General features: G+C 44.0%; 1 protein-coding gene across 1 annotated transcript; it reads left to right on the top strand.

The window, feature by feature from the left end:
• The first annotated feature begins 23 nt into the window (after window positions 1-23).
• Window positions 24-22,438, top strand: cwf19l2 (CWF19 like cell cycle control factor 2). The gene is made up of 20 exons (XM_056610830.1): window positions 24-125; window positions 661-771; window positions 930-1,061; window positions 3,882-3,998; window positions 4,266-4,385; window positions 4,662-4,761; window positions 7,482-7,597; window positions 8,379-8,457; window positions 8,512-9,009; window positions 9,328-9,559; window positions 10,827-10,923; window positions 11,909-12,010; window positions 14,318-14,446; window positions 14,687-14,824; window positions 17,128-17,340; window positions 17,590-17,706; window positions 18,148-18,303; window positions 18,470-18,550; window positions 18,944-19,045; window positions 20,955-22,438. Exons 1-20 carry the CDS (start codon window positions 33-35, stop codon window positions 21,093-21,095), a joined length of 2,874 nt encoding a protein of 957 aa, XP_056466805.1. The 5' UTR covers window positions 24-32; the 3' UTR covers window positions 21,096-22,438.
• Window positions 22,439-24,819: the final 2,381 nt, after the last annotated feature.

The raw sequence follows: 24,819 nt of genomic DNA, 5'->3' as shown, positions 1-24,819 counted from the left end.
GACACTTATGAAAACACATTTACGACAGCACCATGGCTGCCTTTGGAGCAAGCTTTGAAAGCGAGAATTCAATCGAAGACAGAAAGGAAAATAAAAGAAAAGCTCGTCAAGAAGTGGTTGAAAAGGTCAGAACCGACAATTTACTCAAGCTTTACCCTAGATTTGGTCAACTCGGTGTGACAGACTGTTGTTGTCGGCTGAATCATTGTGTTCGTTAAGCAACAACGTACCATAACTTAAACGAATGCTAACGGCTAACAGTGCCAGGAACAACTATTTGATTTCTTCCTTTTTAAAAGTACATTGTTGCAATGGTTACTAATCTAGAGTAGTTTAGAATCACTCAAAAAGATTCAACCAAACCAGGCCACCGAGGATACTAATGCAGCATTAAGATTGGAAGTCGTGCATGAATGAGTCAATATTTGATTGGAAGTTTGGGTACAGAGCTTGTTTTATATACACCTTTTTGTGCCCCTTGTGCATTTGTGAGATCTTAACATGCATAACGTTTTCTTTGTATTTACCCTTTCATTAGCTTAAGTCAATTATACATACATGAATACTCGTTCGGATCTCAAAGGTGAAAGATGACATAATGCGATTTTCAATGCCGTTTATGCCTGTCACAGCTATGTCGTTTGTTTCCTGTATATTCAGGCCAAGCAGTGTTATGAGAGGGAGGAGAAGAAAAAGGAGCTGAAGAAGCTGAGGGGAGAAGACACCTGGATGCTCCCTGAGCTCGACCAACGATTGAAGCAGATAGGACAGGTCAGTTGTTGTGTCTGTTTATGTCGTTTGTTTATGTCGTCTATTTAGTTGACGCTATTCACAATAACAAGGCTGTTTTAATGGATTATTTTTATATACCTGGTGGCGTTTGAAATTAACTATAAACACCATTTTTCTTTTATCTGATCATTTTACAGGAAGACTCTCTCAAGATTAAGAAGAGGAAGAAAGAGAAAAAGTCTAAAAAGGCCAAGAAGGAGAAGAAGAAGAAGAGAGATAAGAAAGAGAAGAGAGCAGGGACGGGAGATGGCTGCAGTGACAGCTCCGAGGTATGAGCTCCCCATGATGCGATGCATTGTTACTAATGCTTACCAACAGCAGACCATGCAACCAGGTTTTCTCCAATGAAGGCAATGATAAAGTTAATGAGAGAGAAATATTTTTCAAAGAACATTTATAATAATAATGATAATAATAATACATTTAATTTAGAGGCGCCTTTCAAGGCACCCAAGGTCACCTTACAGAGCATAAAGTTATCATTAATCGTTTAAAAACAAGACATTGTGGAAAAAAATAACAATAAATAAATAAAACAAAAACAATACAAAACAAACAAACAATCAAGACAGTGATCAGTTAGACGTTGTGTGCGAGTTTGAACAGGTGAGTTTTGAGTTGTGACTTGAAGGTTGTAATGGTGTCTGACTGTTTTATGTGTGGGGGGAGGGAGTTCCAGAGTCTGGGTGCTGAACAGCTGAATGACCGGGCACCCATTGTAATGAGTCGTGATGTGGGGATAATAATAATAATAATTATAATAAATGAAATTTATATAGCGCTTAATATAGTACTCTAAGACGCTACGGGATACATAGTAGTCCAGCAGAGGTTGAGCAGAGGGAGCGGGAGGGAGTGTATTCTTGGAGGAGGTCACAGAGGTAACTGGGGGCTAGGTTGTGGAGAGCTTTGTAGGTGAGGTGTAGGGTTTTGTATTGGATGCGGTAGTGTACTGGGAGCCAGTGAAGTTGGATGAGGACAGGGGTGATATGGTCAGATGATTTGGTGCGGGTGATGATCCGGGCGGCTGAGTTCTGAATGATCTGCAGTCTGTTGATGAGTTTGGTGGGGAGTCCGGTGAGGAGGGCATTGCAGTAGTCTATGCGTGATGACAAATGAGTGAACTAGGATTTCAGTGCTGGATTGGGTCAGTGATGGGCGGAGTCTGGCGATGTTGCGGAGGTTGAAGAATGCAGTCCGGGTGATGTTGTGAATATGTGATGTTGTATATATGATATAAATGTATCTTAATATATTTATTTCATTTGTTATTTTTTTTTACTTTGAAACATATTGGCCGTCATTTATCAAACGAGCGTACGACAGAAAACGTGCGTAAAATGGATCTACGCTCATTTCAACGTTGAGCTTGGCATTTATCAATTTGAACGTGAGCGCAGGCTGCGATGAAATCTCACGTCAGGTCTGAGCTCGTGTACGCAAGTTTTTTTGGCGCAACACACGGGTATTTCACTGATGAATAGTGCAGCACAAGTAGCCCATGTTGCACATCTGTATTAATTACTAAATAAATTGGAATTAGCCCAGCCGTTCAAACAATTACAATCAAGTCAGCCCTAATTAAAAACAGTATTGCTATGAAAATAATTAGAATGTGACAGGTGAAATGTTTATTCAGCTGTCTATATAAACAGGAGCTTTGCCAAATAGGTGGTCGAGTCGCAGCGATGGCAGATCTGGCTCTGTTAGAGGACCTCAACGCACGTCTAAGACGAGAGAGAGTTTTTCGAGACCGCGCCGATTTTTTTATGGAGAGCGATGAATGGCTCTTGAGTCGTTTTCGTCTCCCAAGGCATCTCCTGATGGAGCTATGCAATGCTTTGGAGCCACAGTTAAGGCGAGAAACTAGGCGACTAAACGCAATACCTGTGCCAGTGCAGGTGTGCTCTACCTTGGGGTTTTTGGCCACCGGGACCTTTCAGCGGGAGATCGGGGACAGGTCTGGTATTTCCCAGCCAAGTATCCGAACCATGCCAGCAGTTTTGGCAGCTATACTGTCCCTCTCTGAACGTTATATTAAATTCCATACACTAACGATCAGCAAACTGGAATCAAACGGGATTTTTATGCTATTGCTATGTTTCCAAATGTTATTGGTGCGGTTGTACCCATGTGCGTATGAAGCCACCATCTATTAATGATTACGCGTGCATCAACCGCAAAAGCTACCATTCAGTTAATGTTCCGATTATTTGCGATGCCAGAATGTCAATCCTGAACATGGTAGCCCGATGGCCTGGGGGCACGCACGATTCTTTTATTTTCCAAAATAGCAACGTTGGGCATCGTCTACATCAGGGCGCACTACATGGTCACAGTCATCTCGGTGAGTTACGCTGCAGTCGCACTGCACCGGCCTCTTCCCGTTTCTTGCTTGGCCGGCTTCACAGCCGCAACACGTTTTTTGGTGATGAGCTTCATGTCGGACCATTTTTTCTTCACCTTATTCGGAATTAAATAACTTTAACGGAATGCAAACAATAGCATATATGTGAAATGTTTTAAGCTGGATAACAGAAGTTGTACATTTAATTTATTATTTAATTAATTTAATTAACAAACCTCTTCCGTAGCCCGACGAACATTGGAAACAATATTCACTGCAACAGTTATTTCCTTCCATATAGCATTCTTTTGCTGGCCTTTAATGCCAGCTTTTAGGCTACCAAATAAAACCAGACGGTTCGCATCCACCAGTGACCCGAGCGTCTCCATTTGGGTCTCGGAAATATTCCTCTATTTTACCGTTGGACGTTTCTCCATGTCGTAAAAGTTGGGGGCGAGACTTCTGAAGACGTGCTTTTATATGGGCGTGTCACGTTCATTACGATCGATCTCAGCCGCCGTATTTATCAACACCAAGATCCTTTGTACGCTGGGATTGGTGTGATACGAAGGTTTCGTAAATCTTACGTGGGTCCTATCGTAAGATGAATCATGCGTTCAGATTTGCGCTCATTTATACGTTTGTTTGATAAATGAGGGCCATTGAAGCCATTCAAGATCTGTTTTTCCATGAAGCTATTATTCATCCTCTTTTTGTATTTTCTAATCTCTCTGAATCTAAGGACTCAGAGGAGGAGTGGGTGGAGGCCCAGCCCCAGCCAGAAACGGTTAAAGGCTGGAAGATTCCGGCAGAGGCCAAGGCTGCAGAGAGCAGCCGTAGTCCAGCCCAGGATGCCAAGGTAACGCACTCTTATCCTTACTGCAGATACGTACACAAAGAAGTCCAGTTTTAACTGTCACAATTTTTACAATAGTGGATACCTCAGTGTCATGAAAGATGTTCCCAAAAGATGGACGTTCCCCCGTCGTTCATATTAGCTAAGCAGGTAGCAGATGTATTGCTACTTTGGGTTTGAGATGAACGGAAAGAATGCCCAAGAAGAAGAATGACTAAGTGATGTCATTGTAACCCTTCCTGCTGGTCTGTCCATTGCTTCTCTCTACAGCGAGACGAGTGGATGACCTTTGACTTTCTGGCAATGAAAACCACATCGACAACAGAGAGGCGAGCTGAAAAAGACCGGCTGAAAGGGGAGGAGAAGTCCAAAGCCGAGGCTATCGAACAGGTGGGTGTGGATGTGTGTGCAACCATATCTATTGCACATAATGGTTAGCCCCTTGCATGGGTGGAGTAAATAATGTAGTTCTTGTCTGTATATTATTTGCACGGCATCCTATTTGTTTTTTGACCCAATAGGGATCTATAGCTCCAAAGGTACAACGTGTACATTTAATGTATATTTGTGCTTTTTATGTTCAAGAGTCAATTGTGCATCACCATCATCTATTTTGTGGGCAAAGCTTGCATAGAATAGCTGAAACAAGGTTCATGTTGTCTCCAGGCGGGTCTGCACAAGCTGGAGCTAAACCCGTTTTGGAAGGACGGAGGAAGCGGTCTGCCCCCAGAGAAGAACGCTGTTGCGGTTGCTGAGGCCAAAAGAGGTAGTAGTAGCAATCCATTCAGCAGCATTTTACATATTATTCTCAAAGACGAAACTGAAAACTTTGCAGAGATCCCAATGTACATTAAAGGACAAATCCGGTGTAAAATGGATCTGGGATATGTTTAGTATGATAACGAGTTGGAATGTTCCTTTGGGAGCAAAAAAGCGTGTATAGACGCATTCTTAAGTTGGCTGTTTTTAGCCGATTCTACCAAAACGCTATAAACTTGGAACTATGGGGGCATGTGTTATGGTAAAAGCTAAATCGTTATTTTAAACCACTTCAAAGGCTAGAAGTAGCCCGACTCTTCTTTGGTAGTATAATAAGGGTCTTAACATATAAAACAAGGTATTGATAACTTTGTAATTGTAAAGATTGTTTATTAAAAAGGACATTTTATACACACAATACCATCAGTAGTTCACCCGTCGACACCATCTTGTTGCATTGAAAATGGGATCTGCTTTTTGAAACTGGGCAAGTTTCGAAACATCAGATGTTAATTAAACAACGCTACGTGTGGGGTGAGTACCAAACATCATCTCATGGTACTCACCTGAGTAACTCTCTAAAAAAAGTTACGTGCACCCTTTCACATATTTTTTTTCTGTGCACCTGCATCTTCTCTCAATTGTTAGAGGCCATGAAGCCAATGAAAAGGCCATATGCGGCTGTCTTGAGAAAAAATGCTCAACGAGTTCTGAAAATATCCGAACTCGTTACCCTTGACCAATACAATGGAGGAGAGATTGTTTTGGCCGTGTCCATCTCTCCAGACCGGCCCAAAGGGTCAGACTGTAACATAACATAACAGAGAGGAAAAAACATTCCAACAAATATAGGGAATAATAAAGAAAGGGGTATTTATATAATAATGAGCCTGTTTCAGTGTCTTTGTCTTATAGGTTGTCTTCCATTCAAATGCTTCTCTGGTGATCTGATAACACTCTGAAAATACAGCTGTGAAAACTCCAAGACTGATGCAAGGCTATTCATATCAGTTAATCAAAAGCACATTAGATGCTCAGGGATGCACAACCAAATATTAAAGGTCCCATGGCATGGAAATCTCACTTTATGAGGTTTTCTAACATTAATATGAGTTTCCCTAGCCTGCCTATCGTCCCCCATGGCTAAAACTTGCGTTCGGTGGTAAACGAACACAAGGTATCCTGCTCGTCTTTGAAAAATGGAAGCTCAGGCGTGCTGATTTGGACTGTGGCTGTGGTGTCAAGTGGCCACTGGGCCCAGCTACCACTAGGGGGGGCCCGTGTCACCCCCTAGTGGCCTCCTTTTTTTCTTGGCTCATGATAGGCCTCTGATCTTTGTAAGCCCCAAACAAAAAAATCACATTGTCTTGGGCCTACGCCAATCAGGGGGCCTATCATGAGCCAATTATTATAAAAAAAAAAAAAGATAAAGAAATAAAAGAAAACACATTTACATGTGCAGCTCAAGATAGACCCCCTGATCGTCGTAGGCCCAGGGGCTTCAGCCCAGGTAAGCCCGTGCATTAAGGCGGCCTTGGTGATAATATGTATTATATGATATAGATATCTAGGTATTAAATTATATTATTAAGATATAGAGCTCCAGGACTCCCGCCTGAGGACCGGGAGTGTTGTAGAATATTTACAGAACACGGCTAAAGGCTGTGCGCGCCTCGCCATTGCGATACATCCACTGTAAACAGAGCGCATGGTAACGTGGCCGCAAGCTGCTCAGGTCCACACCCCCACCCTCCTCCTTGACCCGCCTCTCTCCTACTCATTTGCCTTAAAGCTACAGACACCAAAGCGGCGCATTTGGGGAAAGCTCAAAGTGCGACTGGCTCGTAGTGGCTGTAATTCTGGACCACTGAATTTCAGGAACGTTTCGGGAACGTCTTCAAATACTGTGTTAGGGGCCCACTAATATCTATATTAAAGCATCAATAAAGTAGCATGCCATGGGACCTTTAAAATTGTCTGCACCACAGCAGCCATTTTGGCTGTGGCTGTTGCTTAGCAACTGTTGATTGTCCATTAATCCGGATTTTAATTATAATTATATCCTAATCCAACATTTTGGCTTGTTGTGGATAAAATCTCTGTGATTTATACTTGGGCCCGTTGTTTGCTTGACTATTTACCTATTGAGCGTGCAAGAAAAACCTGATCAAACATGGTCACTGGTTAATGCCAGGTGTAGCAAATGTAATTGATGTCAGATGCTGCGTGTCTGGGAACAATATATATGCATCACCTCTACCTCGCTTTTATAGATTGGGTTGTTTCCAGCTTGATAACATGATCAATCTGTTTAATCAGATATTGAATTGAGATAGACTCCCCACATCAGCACAAATCATTGGGATCTTTCTGGAATATGCCATTGGTGTGTGTCCCCCGAGAGAGGAAGGCTGGGTGGTGTTCTTCCCCTTTTAGCACATAAGTTTGTCAAGAGACTCACCCCCTGATTCCCGATTATATTTATTGCTGAGATTTTCCCGCTTTTACTTGAGCGTATTCTGTTCTGTTGGTTGTTTAGTGCATTTTTGTTGCTGATTATTTACATATGGATGTGTAAAAGGCATAATGATTATGACCTCGCTATGCATCACGATTATATATTCGGGCATATGTGTGTTCTAGCAATAACATCAAGGATAATGTTAATACATTTCTATTAATGAAACTGTGTGCATGCCTTAATTCAAGTGTTCCCTCTCCTCCTAGTGTCTGCAGTCAACGATGGCGGTCTGAGCTGGTTGAAGAAGAGCTACCAGAGGATGAGGGAGCAGGCAGAGAGAGATAATTGCAGCCTGAACGAAATAGTGGCCCAGAGATACGGGGTGAGACACACAGGCACGCACACACAAAGCTGAAGCTGGTTGGCAATATGACAGTTTCCCATTTCATTACACAGGCCTTTGCGTTTTTATTGAATACGGCAAGATCCTTTGTGCTGCACTGGTTGGGTAGTAGGGGGCAGACAAGGCATTGCTGCATTGTATGGTCCTCTTCTCCACATTCCCAGGTGGTTTGGCCAGAGCGGTTCCTAACCCTACTTGTGTCAAGAACTTACCCTTCAATCAAATTGACTAAATCAGGTTTACTGTTTGCCTAGGATTTAAATAGTCTGTTTTTTTAAATCAAACATTTGCATACACATATGCATAGATCTCTGAGTATTTTTTTTGACATCCACTTGGACGGGCTTTGCCAAATTCTGACAGAATTGTTGGCTCAATGGCTGTGTGTTCTTCCAATGTCTCCTTCATCCTGTCTATCTCTCTGACACACGCATGAACGCACATGCACCAGCACAGTTATTTTTCAAGGGCTCTACTGAATGCTGTGACTGTTATTTCACTGCTGTGCTCTCACAACACTGCTGACAGTGCAGTGAGGTACTTAAAAGATATGGTGTACCTTGTCTTTGGGTTATCTGTGAAACATCCTTCGGAAACTTTTGACAGCTTTACCTATTTTTCTCTGCGAAACCTCTCGCAGGATTATTTTGTGCAGCTTCTAATGATCAGCAAGAGCCCATCTGTATTTGCGTTTCAACGACCTGTTCATTTTGATATTAATGTTAATAAATGAATTAACTGTTGTTTCTTCTCCTCATAGTCCATGGAGGAGTTCCAGAAGCGTCTGGCAGAGGCGGAAGAGGCGGCCTATGGGGCACCGAGGAGAGGGGGGAACAGGGGCATGGGGAGGGGGAACTGGAGGAGAGGAGACAGGGACAGCTGGAGGAGGGGAGAGGGGGACACGGCCGACAGAGAGGGCTGGGGACGAAATGAGAGGGAGCGAGACACATCTCCTCGAGATGGCGGCAGGCGTTGGGAGAGAAATGGCGAGCCGAGGGAACAGGGGAGCGAGCGGGAAAGAGGCCCGGGTGAAGGCCGCTACAGAGAGAGGGACCGCAGTAGGGACCGGAACAGAGGAGAGGATGACCGGGACGGGGAGCGAAAACGCAGGAGCATGGACCGAGACGAGGAACGGCCCAGAGAGAGGGAGAGGGCCAATAACAGACGTACAGACCAGGACAGAGAGGGAGACAGAGACAGGGAGAGATACAGAGACGGGCCCAGGGAGAGGGATGGAGGCCGGTCTGGGGGTTCTGACAGAGCCCCGCGTGACGATCGTCCGTCCTGCCGAGAAGACTCCTCCCCTGGACGCAGCCGGCACACCCCTCCCCTGTCCCTTGGGTCGTTGAAAGGCCGCTTCCTCAAGCCCTCAGAAGATGAGGACGGTGGAGGTGGGTCAAGTTTGGTATATTATTTTATGTTTGATTGCAAAAACATACACTTTTTTTTAAGAACTGTTCAAGGGGCATCATGTTTTATATATATTATAAACACGATAATCCGCCCCCCTTCCGCATTAACGCTTGATAGGCTTTGTGAGTGAACATATCAGAATTGGCACGCATGGCAGCGCCATCCATTGTGACCCAATGGGGACCCGTTATATAGAACACGGAGTACGACGGATGTCAAATCGTGGCTTGTCTAGTGTGCAACACGCTCTACGTTGAAAGTTTGCTGTAACAGAGTGGATCCCTTTCCATGTTCAGTTCGCAGGTCAGCACCAGATCCTGCTCGTCTCTCCAAGGCCTTCCTGAAGCCCAGCTCCGACGACGAGGACTCCCCGAAGACGGTGCGTCAGCACCACGGTGTTCCCCCCTCAAGGAGAGAGAGCGGCCCGGCCCAGGGAACCGACAGACCAACAGCACCACATCACGGGGATAGGATGGTTACTGAAGCGACGGCTCACCATGGGAACAAGGCAGCAGTCACATCCTCAAGGTCAGTGGCAAGGCTCAATTAAGCGAGCCTTAACGGCTAAATGAGTTTAGTTTTCTCTCGAACCATTCTCCATTCCCATTGTGCCTAAGAGTATACACCTTGAACAAGATCCTCACTCACTCACTCACTCACACTCTGTGTGTGCCCTTTGCTGTTCTCCAAGTGCTGCTTTCCTGTCAATTTCTTGTCCTTTTCTCTGACTACCGACTGCAGCTGTTACACAAAAATAAGTTATTCTTAACGGCTGTTCAGCCCTACCTTCTGTTTGTGGGCTTCTTCCACTCATTCCTAACTGCTAGTGTGTTCTAGGGATGCACCGAAATGAAAATTCTTGGCCGAAACCGAATATACTGAAACCAAAAGTCTTTGGTTTTGGTTTTGGCCGAAAGCCGAAACCGAATTTTGGGTGCATCCCTAGTGTGTTCCTAATGGAGCCCCAGCGTCACGGGCCATGGTCGCTCTCTGTTTGGAGAGAATATCGGGCTGGAAGCTGTTAAATCATATTCCCTCTGTTCAGTAAACATCAATACAACCCCCTCCCCTAACCCGCGCGCCTCCCTCGCAGTGGTCGTCAGATAACCGAACATCATAAGATCATACATTCCCCAATTGTTGTTTTTGTTGTCGGTGGCTGCATTCATCCATAAGTGCATCAGGCTGGTGTCTCTACCGCTGTCTCCCTGCTGTGACCGTGGTAGCCCCGGGTGCCGCCAGACTCTTTTCTTGATGCACCTCATTAGGCTAAGTTGTTTAGGTAACCCGGCGTCTGAAGGCCCGGCAGCATGGAGAGCCAATCGTGCCGTCTTGCAGCCACGGCAGAGTGAGGCCATTAGGAGTGTAATAGGCCAGAACAATGCCTCTCCCCCCACCCTCGGTTCAGGTGCTCCCCAGGCAGGGCTTTATGCAGGGAGTTGGGAACGTCTAAAGTTAATGGGAACCCTAGCAAATAATAGAAGGAGAACTTCAGCATCAAACCACCCCACTGTTATAATTGACGAAGTGGTTGTCTGCAAATATGTTGGTGTGCTTTAATAGAGAGGAAAGTTTCCGTCCACCTCTGTCCCCCGGACAGATACGAGGAGATGGACACGCCACACAGCAGCACCGTCTCTTAGAAAACAAAGAATGACGAGGGGGATGCTTCTGATTGGCTCGACTTAATGCCATGGCGTGTCCTCTGTCATACAAGATTAAGTCTGAACATTGGTCGTTACAAAATCGAACAACTAAGGTTGGATATTTACAACGCAATTACATTGTTCTATAGTGAGGAGAGTGAAGAAGAGGAGCTTCCACTGCTCACAGATGAGGAGATGAACAAGCTGGGAGCCAAGCTGGTGAAGGCAGAGATCATGGGGAACACGGTGAGTTGGTCCTTTTCCGTCCAACATTGAAACCCATAGGATACTGTTGACAAAATGGGAGCTGTATGTTTCATGCTATCTCTATCTCACGGAGTTTAGCTGAAAGACAAGTCAGTCACTCTTACAATTCTGGCTTCAGGAAGTTGACTAAGAATCATTTTAGGAGAAATCACCTTCTCTTATGGTAACATTTAGTCACTCTAAAATGTAATACTTTTAAAATGTTTTAATCAAACATGGCTTTCACATTCAGCACAATTTGCAGTCACATTTTTGTGAATAATAATGGCTATAAATGAGACCGTAAATGAGCCAGTAAGTAAATGTCTCTTGAATGGCCACAGTGTCCTTTCTAATGTCTCCCTCTATCTTTCTTTTGAAAACTCCTATTAGTCATCATTAGAAGAGAAGGAGGCTAAGAACGATATCAACTTTTGCTTTTAGGAGAAGTGTCTCCAGTGGATGGATGTTGGTCTAATCATTTGTTATCCATCCATAGACGCCACCCCCTATCCCTCTTCCTGGTTTTAACTGTCAAAGCAACAATGACTATGGGGATCTTTTAGTGAATCATATGCTATCTTTTAGGATTGTTTTTTTTTACCAATTTCCGTATTTCTGAAACGCGTGTTTAAGTTGAACATCATTCAAAAGCTTTTCCCAATAAATGTCAGGCCATGCCATTCATACTACAATCAAGGCATTTTACTAATAATTGCCTTAAATAACAATCATTATTTGTGTTGAACATTTTAGGGGGCATGCTTTGTACATAAGGCTGTTTTTCCATGTTTTTTGCACCAAGGGTGACTTTAGTTGTATGAGTGAATGGTAACCGTGCGGGTTCATCAGTGTAAATGTATTTCCTTCCTTTTGTGCGCAGAATGCCATTCTGTTTAGGACGCACAGGACGGTGATCTTTAGTAAGAGGAGTGTTTTTATTTGAGCATGTGTTAATGGATGTTTTTATGTTGGTGTCCTCAAGGCCCTGGTAGACAAGCTCAAATCCCAGATGGAGCTCGCTCGTAAAGCCAAAGAAAACCACGCAACCAGACTGCAACAGGCGAATGCCGCCAGAGCAAGCCAGGTAAACAGACTGCATGAAGATAAATGAGGGCTACGACACATACTCCCCTTTCTTTATCAATCCGGAGGTCATTTAAATGTCATCAGAGTTGATGGAAGAATGTAACTCCAAGAGGACATATTTGGTTGGTGGGATAGCCACGACGAGGGCCTCTGGAGAATGTTGGCATCTGATTTATCCAAACCTAATAATGGACCCCCACTCTTTGATGTATATCAAGATGAGTGTGAACATCAACAAATGGAGATAACCTTTTCAGACCCAATTCATGTACAATGTCAAACTACACACATGTTTAGCCCCACACGGTTAAGGGGGTAGACAGACACACTCTTGCTCTCGCTCTCTCTCTCTAAGAAGTCTGTCTCTCCATTCCTCTTATCTGAGCCATAATCCAAACACATGCGGCCCTAAATCTACTTTATTACGCATGGAGACATCCTGAGGGCATCCATCTCTCTCTCCAGACACTCGCCTTAAAATTCATCTAAATAGCTTCTGCTACGTCCTGCTCTGTTTTTATCCTATGACACGACGTACGGGAGTGTCTCCACAGAGTCTGACCTCCAGGAGAACTGAATGGGAAACAAATGTCTAACTCAGCGCTCGTCTCCCATAGAGCCACTCAGAGGATGGGTGGGGTGAGGGTGAGGTTGTGTGTTTGTGTGAACACGTGCGTGAATGTTATTTGGTAAAAGGGGGCAGTGGGGAGATGGGACGGGGTGGAGCAGAGGGAGATCTGTGTGCCAATAGCGCAGTAGTGAACAGCCAGAGATCCACGTTGGACTGGGACAACTCTTCCCACTGCAGCGTTTCCCCCTGATGCCTTTTGAATTTCATTGATGGGGATTAATAAAGTATACATCCATCGATCTACTTAGTTATCTTTTTATGGCTTCACAGATGCACGCGCAAGTGGCAGCCCATTACCGACCAGCGCGCTGTCGTTTGCCGGGAGCTTGACGCCTCCATTATAGCCATCCGTGTTCTTTTCGCCGTGACGCGCAATGCGTGAAGTGCGCAGATCGGCCGAGCACCGCTGTTGCGTTACTGCGATATTCTCCAACACACAAAACACAACGCAATCTGCCGCAATGCTGAGCCAGAACATTTGGACAGTCTTTCGTTCTGTAGTTATTGTAATCTCATTCGGTACTTAAATGCTAATTATTAGTATTGAGTATAAATAGGTAAAATACCCATGTCAGAAATAATCATACTCAATTTAATAATCTGACGGATTTAAACAAAATCAGTTTTAATCCCTTCCCCATTTAGTTTATCAAGGAAAAATTGGCTATACCATTCCATTATTTATTTTTTACAAAGAAGGGAGTTGGCATATATAGCATTCAGTTGGTTTAGGATTGTTTTTGTATTAATGCTTTTAAATTGATGGTCTTGTGAAAAAGCTTCAAGGACCTTTTGATTATTAAACATAAATGCACACATGAGGAGGTCTTGCAAAATTAATATTGGCTTTTATGAATAGTTGCCTAAATACAAATGTTCAGTAAGCTAGGGACCAGGATAAGTCAATTGCTGAGGTATATCTTCGATTTCTGTCAAGCGGGACTATAACGGATATTGGCCTTACTGTACACATCCCATCATACTCGTGCATTGCCCCCCCCCGTCCCCATACATTAATTATTTAAAATATGTATGAATAAATATTACAGCCAGACTAACACTCTTAGTCTGGCTGTTAAGGCAGACCATTTTATATACATTGGTGATATTAATGATGTCCCCTCCAGAAAATTATCTTGGAATAATTCCATGTATGTGTTCCCCCCTTCATTTGTATTGAGATCTGTGTGTGTCCTTGGCCAAGGCTGTATTCCCCCCCCCCCCCCCATCCCATCCCATCCCATTAAGGCCACTCTGGTTTTAAGAATGCAAATTGTGTGCTTCGTTGTCGTGGCTGTGGTAGGGGCTTGACTTCTGTTACGATGCCAGTGTGTTGGTCTCAAAACCTGGTACCGATGGGTTCCCAATGAGCTGGTTCAGAGCAGACGGAGAGGAGATTCTGTTTTGTCTGTCAGCCAATGTTTCTCCACTGCTCCTGGTCTGTTATTATCTCTCTCTCTCGCCCACTGTTTTCTTTTATCTGGCCATTTCCCTCAACCCACTTTTCTCTCTGTTCTGCCTCTGGAGACCAAGGTTGACCTGAGAACCAAAGCAATCCATTTGATACGTCCAATTGTGCTCAAGCTCTCTGCCAGACTGTCGGCAACCAAGAGTGAACCCAGCAATGAAGTGTGTGTGTGTGTTTGTGTTTGTGTCTGTGTGTCTGGGTCTCAGCCTCCAGGGCGATCCGAGGAAGACAAGGAAGTGCTGCTTTTCAGGACGGACCACTCGGGCCGGGCCTGGCCGGTCAACGCCCCGTCCGAACCCCAGGAGCCGCACGGAGGACGCAGGAAGAGAAAGCCGGTACAGCAGGGGAGGGGAGGGGAGAGAAGGAGCACAGGAGGTTTTATTTTTAGAAGACAGAAATTGGTGCTCCTTGAGTGTCCTACTATCCTTATTACAGTTACAACCAATAACAATCCTTAGGATTCACAATGGAAGATTAACAAAGGCCAGTGTGAGGGAGAAGGGTGTTGATGTTTGTCCAGACTGTCGGCTGTGTTCCCTTCCCCATCCCCTGATGGTCTGTCTGTCCGTCCCCAGATTGAGACTCACGTTGACGGCGAGCGCGTGCGCTACTTCCAGGATGATGACAGTATGGGTCTGCAGGAGATGGTCCGCAGGGAGAAGATGAGCACGCCACAGGACCAGAATGCACTCTACTCGCGCATGGCTGGCAAGGTGAGGGTTGGGCCCGCAATGTCACAGACTCCGAGAGGAATATGTCAACCGAGTTGGACATGCATCTGAGGTGATGGTTGATGGGGTTATAAAGTGCCTTGTGCATTGCGATCGTGATGATGTACTCATTTTACTGTGTGTGTGGGTGTATGTGTGTGTTCAACTATACAGACATTTGGTCGTCCCACTTTATACGTTTCCTCTGTCTTTTACTTTCTGTTTCTACTGCTCCCTCTCTGTGACTGTCTCATATAGTCATGGTTCATATAGTTGCAGTGACGCATATGGGCATAACATAGTGTGTGTTCGCATGCCTGCTCTGCAGGGGGCTCATGTTGATTTTAAAATCAAATTCATTAACATGACGTTTCTTTCATGTGCAAGCTCTTTTTTGGCCATACGTGCGCACACACAACCAGGGACTCACCTACAATCAGGGATACTAAAAATATATCTGCAGTTACCATGGCAGGGCGTCTATAAATATCGACACCAATCATGGCTATAGATTTATGCTCTGGTCTGTAGGGACAATTGCATTGTCTCTACAGTGTGTCAATTGTACCATCTTTCCAGAACACTCTGGCATTCCTCAAATCATTGTGCCTTACTTGAAGAATGATACATTAGTTAGTTGTGAACCAATAACTAACTAACTATTCCACATAAAATTTACATTTAAGGCATTTAGCAGACGCTTTAATCCAAAGTGACTTGCAATAAGTAGATTTGTCAGAAGAAGGAGAACAATATATTGCTGTCGGTATAGTAAGGATGTTCATAGAACGAAATGCCAAGCACTAACTATTGCTAGGTTAACCCATTCCCTATATACAACAAAACTGGCTAGCATAAAATGCTACACAACTAAGTACTATTTTTAAGTGCCACAAATTTATTTACAAATGACTAAATCACTTGCTGTTGCTGACTAGGAGGGTTTAATACACATAATGCATTACATTGGGGGCATTTCAAATTTTCTGTGAGAATGGTTTGTGAGCGATGCGAGGAGGAGTTATTGCGTGCTCGATATGAGCACACTAGTAGCTAATCTCACAAGACCTCGAGAGTGTGCACATTTCCAAAGTGGACCTCGATGTTAAAACAACTACATTAAAATGACCAATAGGACTACCTAACCAAAACAATTGGGCTAGTTTGGGTACCAGAACTGTGCTACATAGTATCATATGAGATATATCGACGCCTTTTTCAAAAAGCATAATACTGTAGCTTGCTAGCCAGGATTGACAAATGATGTCTGTTATATGCTTACAATAACCAGTTGGTTGCCAACCTATATGTGGGATACTCATAAATGGTATATGTGCTCATGTCTACATGGTGTATATGTGTAGCTGATAACGATAGTCAGGTTTAGGTTACAGACCTGATAATACAGATAGTGTGGCCACACACACACACACACACACACACACACACACACACACACACACACACACACACACACACACACACACACACACACACACACACACACACACACACACACACACACACACACACACACACAATGCGCTTTATTAATCCCAGAGTGTCATAGCAGATGTACTTTAAAATAAGACCTCAAAAGATATGCCGAAAAAACGAATGTGTGTGCGTGCGTCCTTGCATATACACCCACACTCTTGCTAATTAATCTCACTTACACTCTCTCACTCTTTCACAGACCAGCACTACAGCCATGCTTGCGTCATTCTTTCAATTTCTCTCACTCTTACTCATACACAGATTCTGACCCGTTTTTCGGTTGCCATGGCGATGGACAGTAGAATCATTGCAGAGCTTATGTGCACAGACACACACACACACACACACCATCCCCCCACACACTCTGGACATGGTATGGAAGAGGCACTAAATGTTAGGATGACGTCATCATTTGCATGCGTTATCTCTGAACCCAGGCTACATTTACCCAAAGGTAAGACAAATAAACGCCAAAACTATGAAGTGAGAATATCAATTCAAGTTTAAAAATCCTTGTACATTCATGTGCCATTTTATGCATTTACTGCTTGATTGGACTCAAAGAAAGAAAAACAAACACTGAGTAGTACTGGAATCACTTAGCTTGTAAAGAAATGCTCTGTATCAGGCGTCCAATCAAATACATGGCACATGTATACATACAACACACACCAGCTCTCTGTCTCTCTGTATCGATGCGTTTGCGTCACAACCTTTCCAAACTCCTCTATGCACCCACCCGCCTTCATTGAGGTCAAACTCTACCTAATCCCCCCGACCGCTCTCCATCCCCCCCCCCCCCCTCCCAGATGATGGGCAAGGCGGACGGCGACAACTACACGCTGGACGACATGTTTGTGTCGAGCGCGGCGCAGCGGGAGGGAGAGGGCCGGGACGAGGAGCGCATGAGGAGCCAGGCGGTGGCGGAGAGCCGGCGGCTGGCCGCCTCCATGGACCAGTGCCCGCGCTGCTTCAACAGCCAGGAGCTGCAGAAGCACCTCATCGTGGCCATCGGGGCCAAGGTACTGCCGCTGCTGTCGTCGGTCCCACACGGGCTGAACGGCTGGGCAGTAAAAATTGAAACGGGGATAAACGTTAAATTAAGGATTTTCCAGAATTGATTACCAATGTATAGATGTCTGCAGCCATAGATAAATACATGTGTATTCAAAAATAATAAAATATATTTTAAAGTCATGTTGGGCAGGTTATTTCTAGAGACACGCATGTCCCCGAGAAGCCCTTGAACATGTTTGTCTTTGTGTGTCCAGTCGTATTTGAGCCTTCCAGCAGGAGTGTCGATGACCGAGGGCCACTGTCTCATCTCACCCCTCCAACATCACTGCTCCGCCACGGGATTGGACGAGGACATCTGGTCAGAGATGCAGGTCAGCCAATCTGCGTTTTTTTCCTTGTTGTTTTCAGGCGCCCCTGCTCAGGGCGCCAGACATGTCATGGCCGTCGGCGACGTATGATAAGAAGTGAAGTAATCAGGATCTAAGAAATTATCTCCTGGATCGGGCAACACACAAAACAGAGAAAGGCTTCTCTTTTTTACTGAACAATACATTACATAACATTACATTTCACTGACCAGTACATTTAAATCTGTCGCCTTAATGTTTCCCATGTTGAAATCGACGTGTCTCAATGTTTCCCACGAACTGGTACTTTATCAAGTTAGTGGTTTAAAGCGTTCCTTACAGATAACAAATGAGCTAACATGCAACATGCTGTGATCCATTTACGTCCCCCAACCTGTTTAGTTCCTTAACCAAAACAGACCGGTTCATTCCAGCTGCGGGGGTGTCCCTCTCCTCTGTCCTCAGCTGTTTCGCCGTTCTTTGGTGCGCATGTTTGAGTCCCAGGACCAGGACTGCGTCTTCATGGAGACGCACATGAACCCGCGCAGACGGCAGCACATGGTTCTGGAGTGCGTACCTCTACCCCGAGAACTGGGAGACATGGCTCCTATATACTATAAGGTGTGTGTCCGTCTGTGCATTGTCAGGCCGTTTGTACAATGTAATGAACCCTTGATGAACCCTTGATGTGGAAGGCCCCACAGGGTCCATGCTAAAGTTGGAGATACAGAACAGTGAGGGGATCTAACGTACTTGAATAACTTCTGCGTCTGTGTGTTTCTTCCAGAAAGCCATCATGGATTGTGACGAGGAGTGGGCCATGAACAAGAAAGTGGTCAACCTCTCGTCGAAGGATATCCGGCAGGCGGTATGTAAAGCATAGCGCTCATGGTCCCCCATGCCTCTGGATCCTCCCGTTGTTTATTTGTTTATGTTTGTTTCTATTAAGAGTATCCCCGTTAGCTTAGGCCTTGAGAGCCAGCTAATCTTCCTGGGGTCCAAGACGATATTACATATTTCACAACCAGTAATTATTCAACGATAACAAACTGAACACTATATATATCTACCCAATATTGAAATTTACAAATGTATCTAGACAACACAGGTTGTTGGTTGACGGTTAAAATGAGACCGGTCTCCCAACGGTTTTCTTTGTGTTCCTTCTTATTTTGTTGATCTAACTGAAGATGGAGGCTGTATAAGTGGTTTTGGAGGGATTTTGAGGTGGCATTCTAACAGGATTTGTCTCGGTCTTCAGGTTCCCAGGGGCCTGCCCTACTTCGCCGTGGACTTTGGACTGCAGGGCGGCTTCGCTCATGTGATTGAGAACGAGCAGAAGTTCCCTCACTACTTTGGCAAGGTCAGTAACGGACATCGAACAAACAGCCATTGAGTTAAACATAGTATATCTATGATGCTGCCTGTATTCTAAAGTCAACAGAGTTATCACTTTTCAGTCTAACCCTTTTTGATAGCTGTTGATTTGGTCTATCAACAGACCCTGAAATGTAAAATGCACATAGATGTATACAACACATGAGTGGAAGGCTTTTTGCCATGTGCAGTCACATACATCACATGTTGAAATATGGAAACTGAAAACAGCAAGTAAATCTCATTTGGTAACCGGTCTCCTAGTATAGTACAGAAAATTCCTTCAGTATGGGTGAGTTAAAATGACTCAATAAAGGCGATACGATCATGTTTTGATTAGTACTGCGGGGGTCTCTTAGTCTGAGCATACAGGCTCAAATCTGGGGGGGAATGAGATGTTCCGCTTTCTTTCGCTTAATATTTGTTTCAACCAGTCATGTTACCGGAGGCGAGGATCTGTAAGCATTAGGGCTGTAATGATATGCGTATCGAAACCGAAATCGCGACACTCAAAGCCACGAACCTGTCTCGCGGTGTGAGAAGGCAGAAGCGCGACACTCCCTTTCTAACTCCCATTATCCTTCCAGTCCAGATCCAGCCACGTGATATGAGCTATTAGTGCCAGGGTTTCCCTTGTCCGGTAATAGAAAAATTTAACTTCAGACAAAATTGTATCTCTCCGGTCAAATGGTCTGATTGAAATTTGCTAATAATATGTCTAAATAATAGTCTGCTGACACCACTCCTCTTTTCGATGCCGTAAGTCTGCGACGAGATGCCCTCTCTGTGATGACAGCTCTCCGTGGCTACGGAGGATTGCATTTCTCCACAGCCTGCGAAGTCCTCATGCGATATGAACAACTTTGGTCCAGAGTGGGCCAAGCGCGCAAAAATAGCCTGGGTGATCCCTGTCTCTACTGTTTTGTGTGCTTTGACCGGCAGTTGGTCTGCTTATAGGTCGGAATGAAGAGGCCACCGATAATTGACAGGATGGGTACTTTATTCTACCGGACTCGTCGTCTTCTCTAGACACACACACATACACACGCTACTGCTCGCTCATCCGCTGACGTCACTCACACACACACACGCACACTGCCATTCTCACGTACACACATACGCTACTCGCAACACTATGCCTCGTTATTGCGAATCAGACTTTCATTATTTTTCCCATCTATTTGAAAGTTAGGCTACTAAACATGTTGCATTCTATACGGCCTGATTATGTCATTATTTAAGCTACATATCCTAATAAGAAGCGATAAAAGGATATTTGACGAAAAAAACCTATGCAGGTCACTTTGACCGGCACTGTTTTTTCTAGTGGGAACTCGGGTTAATGCTAACAAACTATTACAATTATTATTATTTATTTGACATTAATATTTCCAAATACGTAAGCCTAAACCACAAAACCAGTTGAGGGTTTTCGGCTACCTGCAAGCATCCTCCAACTGCAATTTTTGGTTATTTATTTATTATTTTTTCTATACTTAAATAGTATTCTTTCTGTTGAAATCTGTTCAGTGTTCCAAGTTTTGTGTTGTTTAAATAAAATGTGGGAGGTATCGAACCGTGGGTCAAAAATCATGACACAAACCGAATCGTGAGTTGGTGTATCGTTACAGCCCTAGTAAGCATGTAATGAACACAAACTCTACAAATGTGTCTGTACAATTTTCAAATCAAAGCTCCTTACCGGCCAGTGTGGACATACACTTGAACAGTTTTTGATATCCAGGCCAGGCTCTGTGCCGTCTTACTCAAGTTGTTCTGCCATAACATATCATTGTGTCTGTCAATGCTTATACTCTAAATATAATGCATTTGGTTCCCCCTATGTTCTATTTATCTCCCTCTCTCCCTCTCTCCCCCTTTCTCCCATTAACCAGGAGGTGGTGGGAGGCATGATGGATCTGGAGCCGCGCCGCTGGCGTAAACCAATCAGGGAGAACTTTGACGATCAGAGGAAGAAAGTCCTGCAGTTCGCTCAGTGGTGGAAACCGTATGACTGTACCAAGGCTGACGGCTAGCTGAATGCACACACACATGCATGGTGTACTTGGTGTAGTACTTAGGTAACAAGTATGTGCCAAAATTCCAAGAAGAAAGGTTTTGTGACAAACACACTCAAGCCAATAAACATACACATTCAGTCTTTTAAAATGATGTTAATGGGATGAAGGTATTTTAATATGCTAGATGTTTTAAATAAAAGGATTTTGATCAATGTGTCGGATCCTTGTACACAACAACTCAATGCTATGCAGAAAGTATATGTTTAGAATAAACACTATTAGTATTGGATTTAAGTTGGATAATGTAAAGTCACATCAGACATTTACATTTAGGGCATTTAGCAGACGCTTTTATCCAAAGCGACTTACAATAAGTACATTTGTCATAAGAAGTGCATCAATATATCGCTGTCGGTACAGAAAGGATGTTCATAGAACCAAGTGCAAGTACAACAATCGCTAGGCTAACCAATTCCCTGTGTTACAGCAATGATAGCAGCTACTGCAGTTGCTACACAGTTAAGGACTATAATACAACACAACACAATACAGTGTACAATGGCGGCCAGAATATGAATAGATGAAATATGAATATTTCACTTCAGAGCAGTCATGTCATTCAAACATGGGAGGCGTAGCAATATATATTTCTAATCAGAACTAGATTTAGTTTGATTTAACAAGTGGGTTATCTCCATGATCCGTCTCTGCTTTGGATTAATCAACGTTAAATTTGGGCGTCTCCAGAGCAGGCTGCGTATGTTCGCTGGGGTGGTGGATGGTGGCACATTAACGGCAGGCTGGCCTTGAGTCATAAGCCCCGGCACAGCTTCCTCTAAACATTACTCTCCATGCTGTCCAGCCCAAGGACTTAATACGTCCTGATCCTTCAGCTATCACTAAAACACAACGCTCTCCCATGCAACACTTCCAAAAACACTCACATGCATACATACTCAGAGGCATGTGTGCCAGGATCTTTGCATTATTTTGTTCCTTAGTTCTTTTGACTAAGGAATATTAGTATGCATTAATTAATTTCCGACAAAGAAAGTGCCAGGTTGGCTTATTGGTTAGCAGGCTATTTGTAAGTTTGGTAGAAATAATGAGAACAAAGATTTTAATTACTTTGTATCAACTGTTTTTTATTAATTTGCCTCGTCAAAATATAGGTAAATTAAAGGTCCCATTGCATGCTACTTTATGGATGTTTTTAATATTGATATTAGTGGTGGGCTCCTAACACAGTATTGGAAGACGTTCCCGATATTCAGCCATGGTGCAGAACAGCCACTACGAGCCAGTCATACGTTAAGCTTTCCCCAAACGCAACGTTTCGGTGTCTATATATTAATGCAAATGAGGAGGCGAGAGGCGGGTCAAGGAGGAGGGTGGGGGTGTGGCCCTGAGCAGCTTGTGGCCACGGTACCATGCGCTCTGTTTACAGTGGATGTATCGAAATGGCGAGGCGCACACAGCCTTTGGCCGCGTTCTTTAAATATTGTAGAACACTCCGGGTGCTCCGGCGGGATTCCTGGAGCTCTATATCTAAATAATATATTATACATAGATATCTATATCATATAATACATATTATCATGGCCAAAAGCTGTGTGCGCCTCCAGACGATAGTATGAATCTCAAAAAACTGTTCTCCGATGTCTCTGGTTCTTCCACGTCCACATCAATCTGAAGTAGACTGAATTGTTGCCCGCGATTGTTGACCGCGTTTGTCCCCCGCCGGAGCATCGCTGCCGAGGGAACACCGCCGCGGCAGCGGGCAGCGCTTAAAGAACTGACGTGTTATGCACCATAACACCAACAGCAAAACGGTTATAAAATAACAAGTGTACAACACTTGCATTACAGTGTGTGTAGTCACACAAACACACACACGTGCCGCTCGCACGGTCGTAGCTCATTGTCTCATTGGCGGGCCAATTTCTCTGGGCGGGCAAGGCAGAGAAAGGGGAGGTAGCTTGGCCCCTTATGACGACATATGGGGCCACATTCCAAATCAGCACGCTTGAGCCTCCATTTTTTCAAAGGCGAGCAGAATACCTAGTGCTCGTTTTAAACCGAACGCAAGTTTTAGCCACTGGGGGACCAAATGCAGGCTAGGGGAACTCATATTTATGTTAGAAAACCTCATAAAGTGAGATTTTCAAGCCATGGGACCTTTAAGCAGCTCATCTAAATGTTTTAATGCAGAGCGCATAATATTCCAATTAGAACAGAGATGCGATGTTAGGCTGTGGGTTCCCAAACCTAGTGAATTTACTTCACATTTCTTCTCGAAGGGACAGTTGAACTGCACTAGCTGATGTGGCCACATGTAACTGCACCACGCGCAGATTAACACAAACCCTGTACAAACCAAATTATACAATGTTCTGTCGTTATAGGAATGCCTATAACTATGCCTATAACTCTATTATTAATAGAAAATCCAATGAAATAAAACATCTGTATTAGGATAAAAAAAAAAAACGATCAGTGTATAAAGCATCGGTATCTAATAACACGCAGCCAATGAGAAACCCTAGAACCGTTTTCACTTCTTATTTTTTATTGATTTGCATTGTTTTGTTTTTTGTATTTCTACACGTGAAAATTACAAATGGAAACAGACACAATGCAATCTTGATTTATATACATCTCTCTCAATAATACTAATGCAAATGACAAGCAACTAGTTGTAAGAGTCACATTTGACATGAACATGTTCTCTCCCCACCAACAGTCTGCTCCTCCTCACGGTTCCCTGAGAGGAGTGTCCACTCAGAGACCACATGGATGTTATTTATGTCCTGCGTGATGGAGCAGCCCGGGTTCACGGGTAATAGCGGCCTAGTGGTGTGGAGTGATGTATGATGATGGCCACTTAGAGGGTCCAGAGGTTGTTTTATGACCAATTCAATACACGTGACAACTCAAATCTTAACACACATGCGCTCCCATGCAGGATTCCACCCTTCTTTCATCTTTTATGACGCTATCTCTCAATCTCAACAAGACCATACAGTATGTCTGGCTCTGCCCAACAGCCCCCCCCCCTGTTGTTTTTCATTCCTATTGTTTTTGGTGTTTAGATGTTGCAGAGCGAAGGGATGTATTTCGTCAGTAAGGGTATGTAATGGGATGCATTTTGTCTATGATTACCTTGATGCTGGTTCCATCCACTGAAGACCCAGGTAGGCTGATCTATGTGGATTCTTTCTGTTTTAGTAAAATAAGAATATTTAGTTGAATATGTGTAATTTGCTGCAGCTCGTTGTATCCCTAAAACATTTTCTGGCTGGCTGGTCTGCCGGCTAGCTGGCTTTATGGCTAGATATATGGCTGGCTGACTGGCTAGAATGAATGGCTGGGTGACTGTCTATAGATCAGGCTTGCTTGCTGGGCAATGACAATGTTAGATCTCCTATCAAGTAAACACACAAGTCATTTCCTCAGTTGGGGTTGTGTATACACGATGCAACACTGTTTATGACAATGTCATAATATATCTTATTATAATCTTAATTTACTCTCTTTTTCCCAAAAGGTTTAAGGAGGATAAACAACAACAACAAAAATATGATCATTGTGTCCGTTCTCTTTTCTGACTGATTACTTAATCACTACAATAGAACATTTAAACATGTTCATGGCATAATCATGGCGATAGATAGTAGTAATGTATGTTAGTAAGACTCAGAATTATGTATGGTAATGGCGAATGCATTGCAAAATATTG

The sequence above is a fragment of the Gadus chalcogrammus genome, chromosome 16 (assembly GCF_026213295.1).
Source record: "Gadus chalcogrammus isolate NIFS_2021 chromosome 16, NIFS_Gcha_1.0, whole genome shotgun sequence".
Classification (NCBI taxonomy): domain Eukaryota; kingdom Metazoa; phylum Chordata; class Actinopteri; order Gadiformes; family Gadidae; genus Gadus; species Gadus chalcogrammus.
This window is presented reverse-complemented; position numbering and strand designations above follow the sequence as displayed.

Coding starts and splice junctions, on each gene's coding strand:
- cwf19l2 (XM_056610830.1), top strand. CDS start 33: ATGGCTGCCTTTGGAGCAAGCTTTGAAAGCGAGAATTCAATCGAAGAC. Junction 1,062..3,881: donor GCTGCAGTGACAGCTCCGAG/GTATGAGCTCCC, acceptor TCTGAATCTAAG/GACTCAGAGGAGGAGTGGGT. Junction 3,999..4,265: donor GTCCAGCCCAGGATGCCAAG/GTAACGCACTCT, acceptor TTCTCTCTACAG/CGAGACGAGTGGATGACCTT.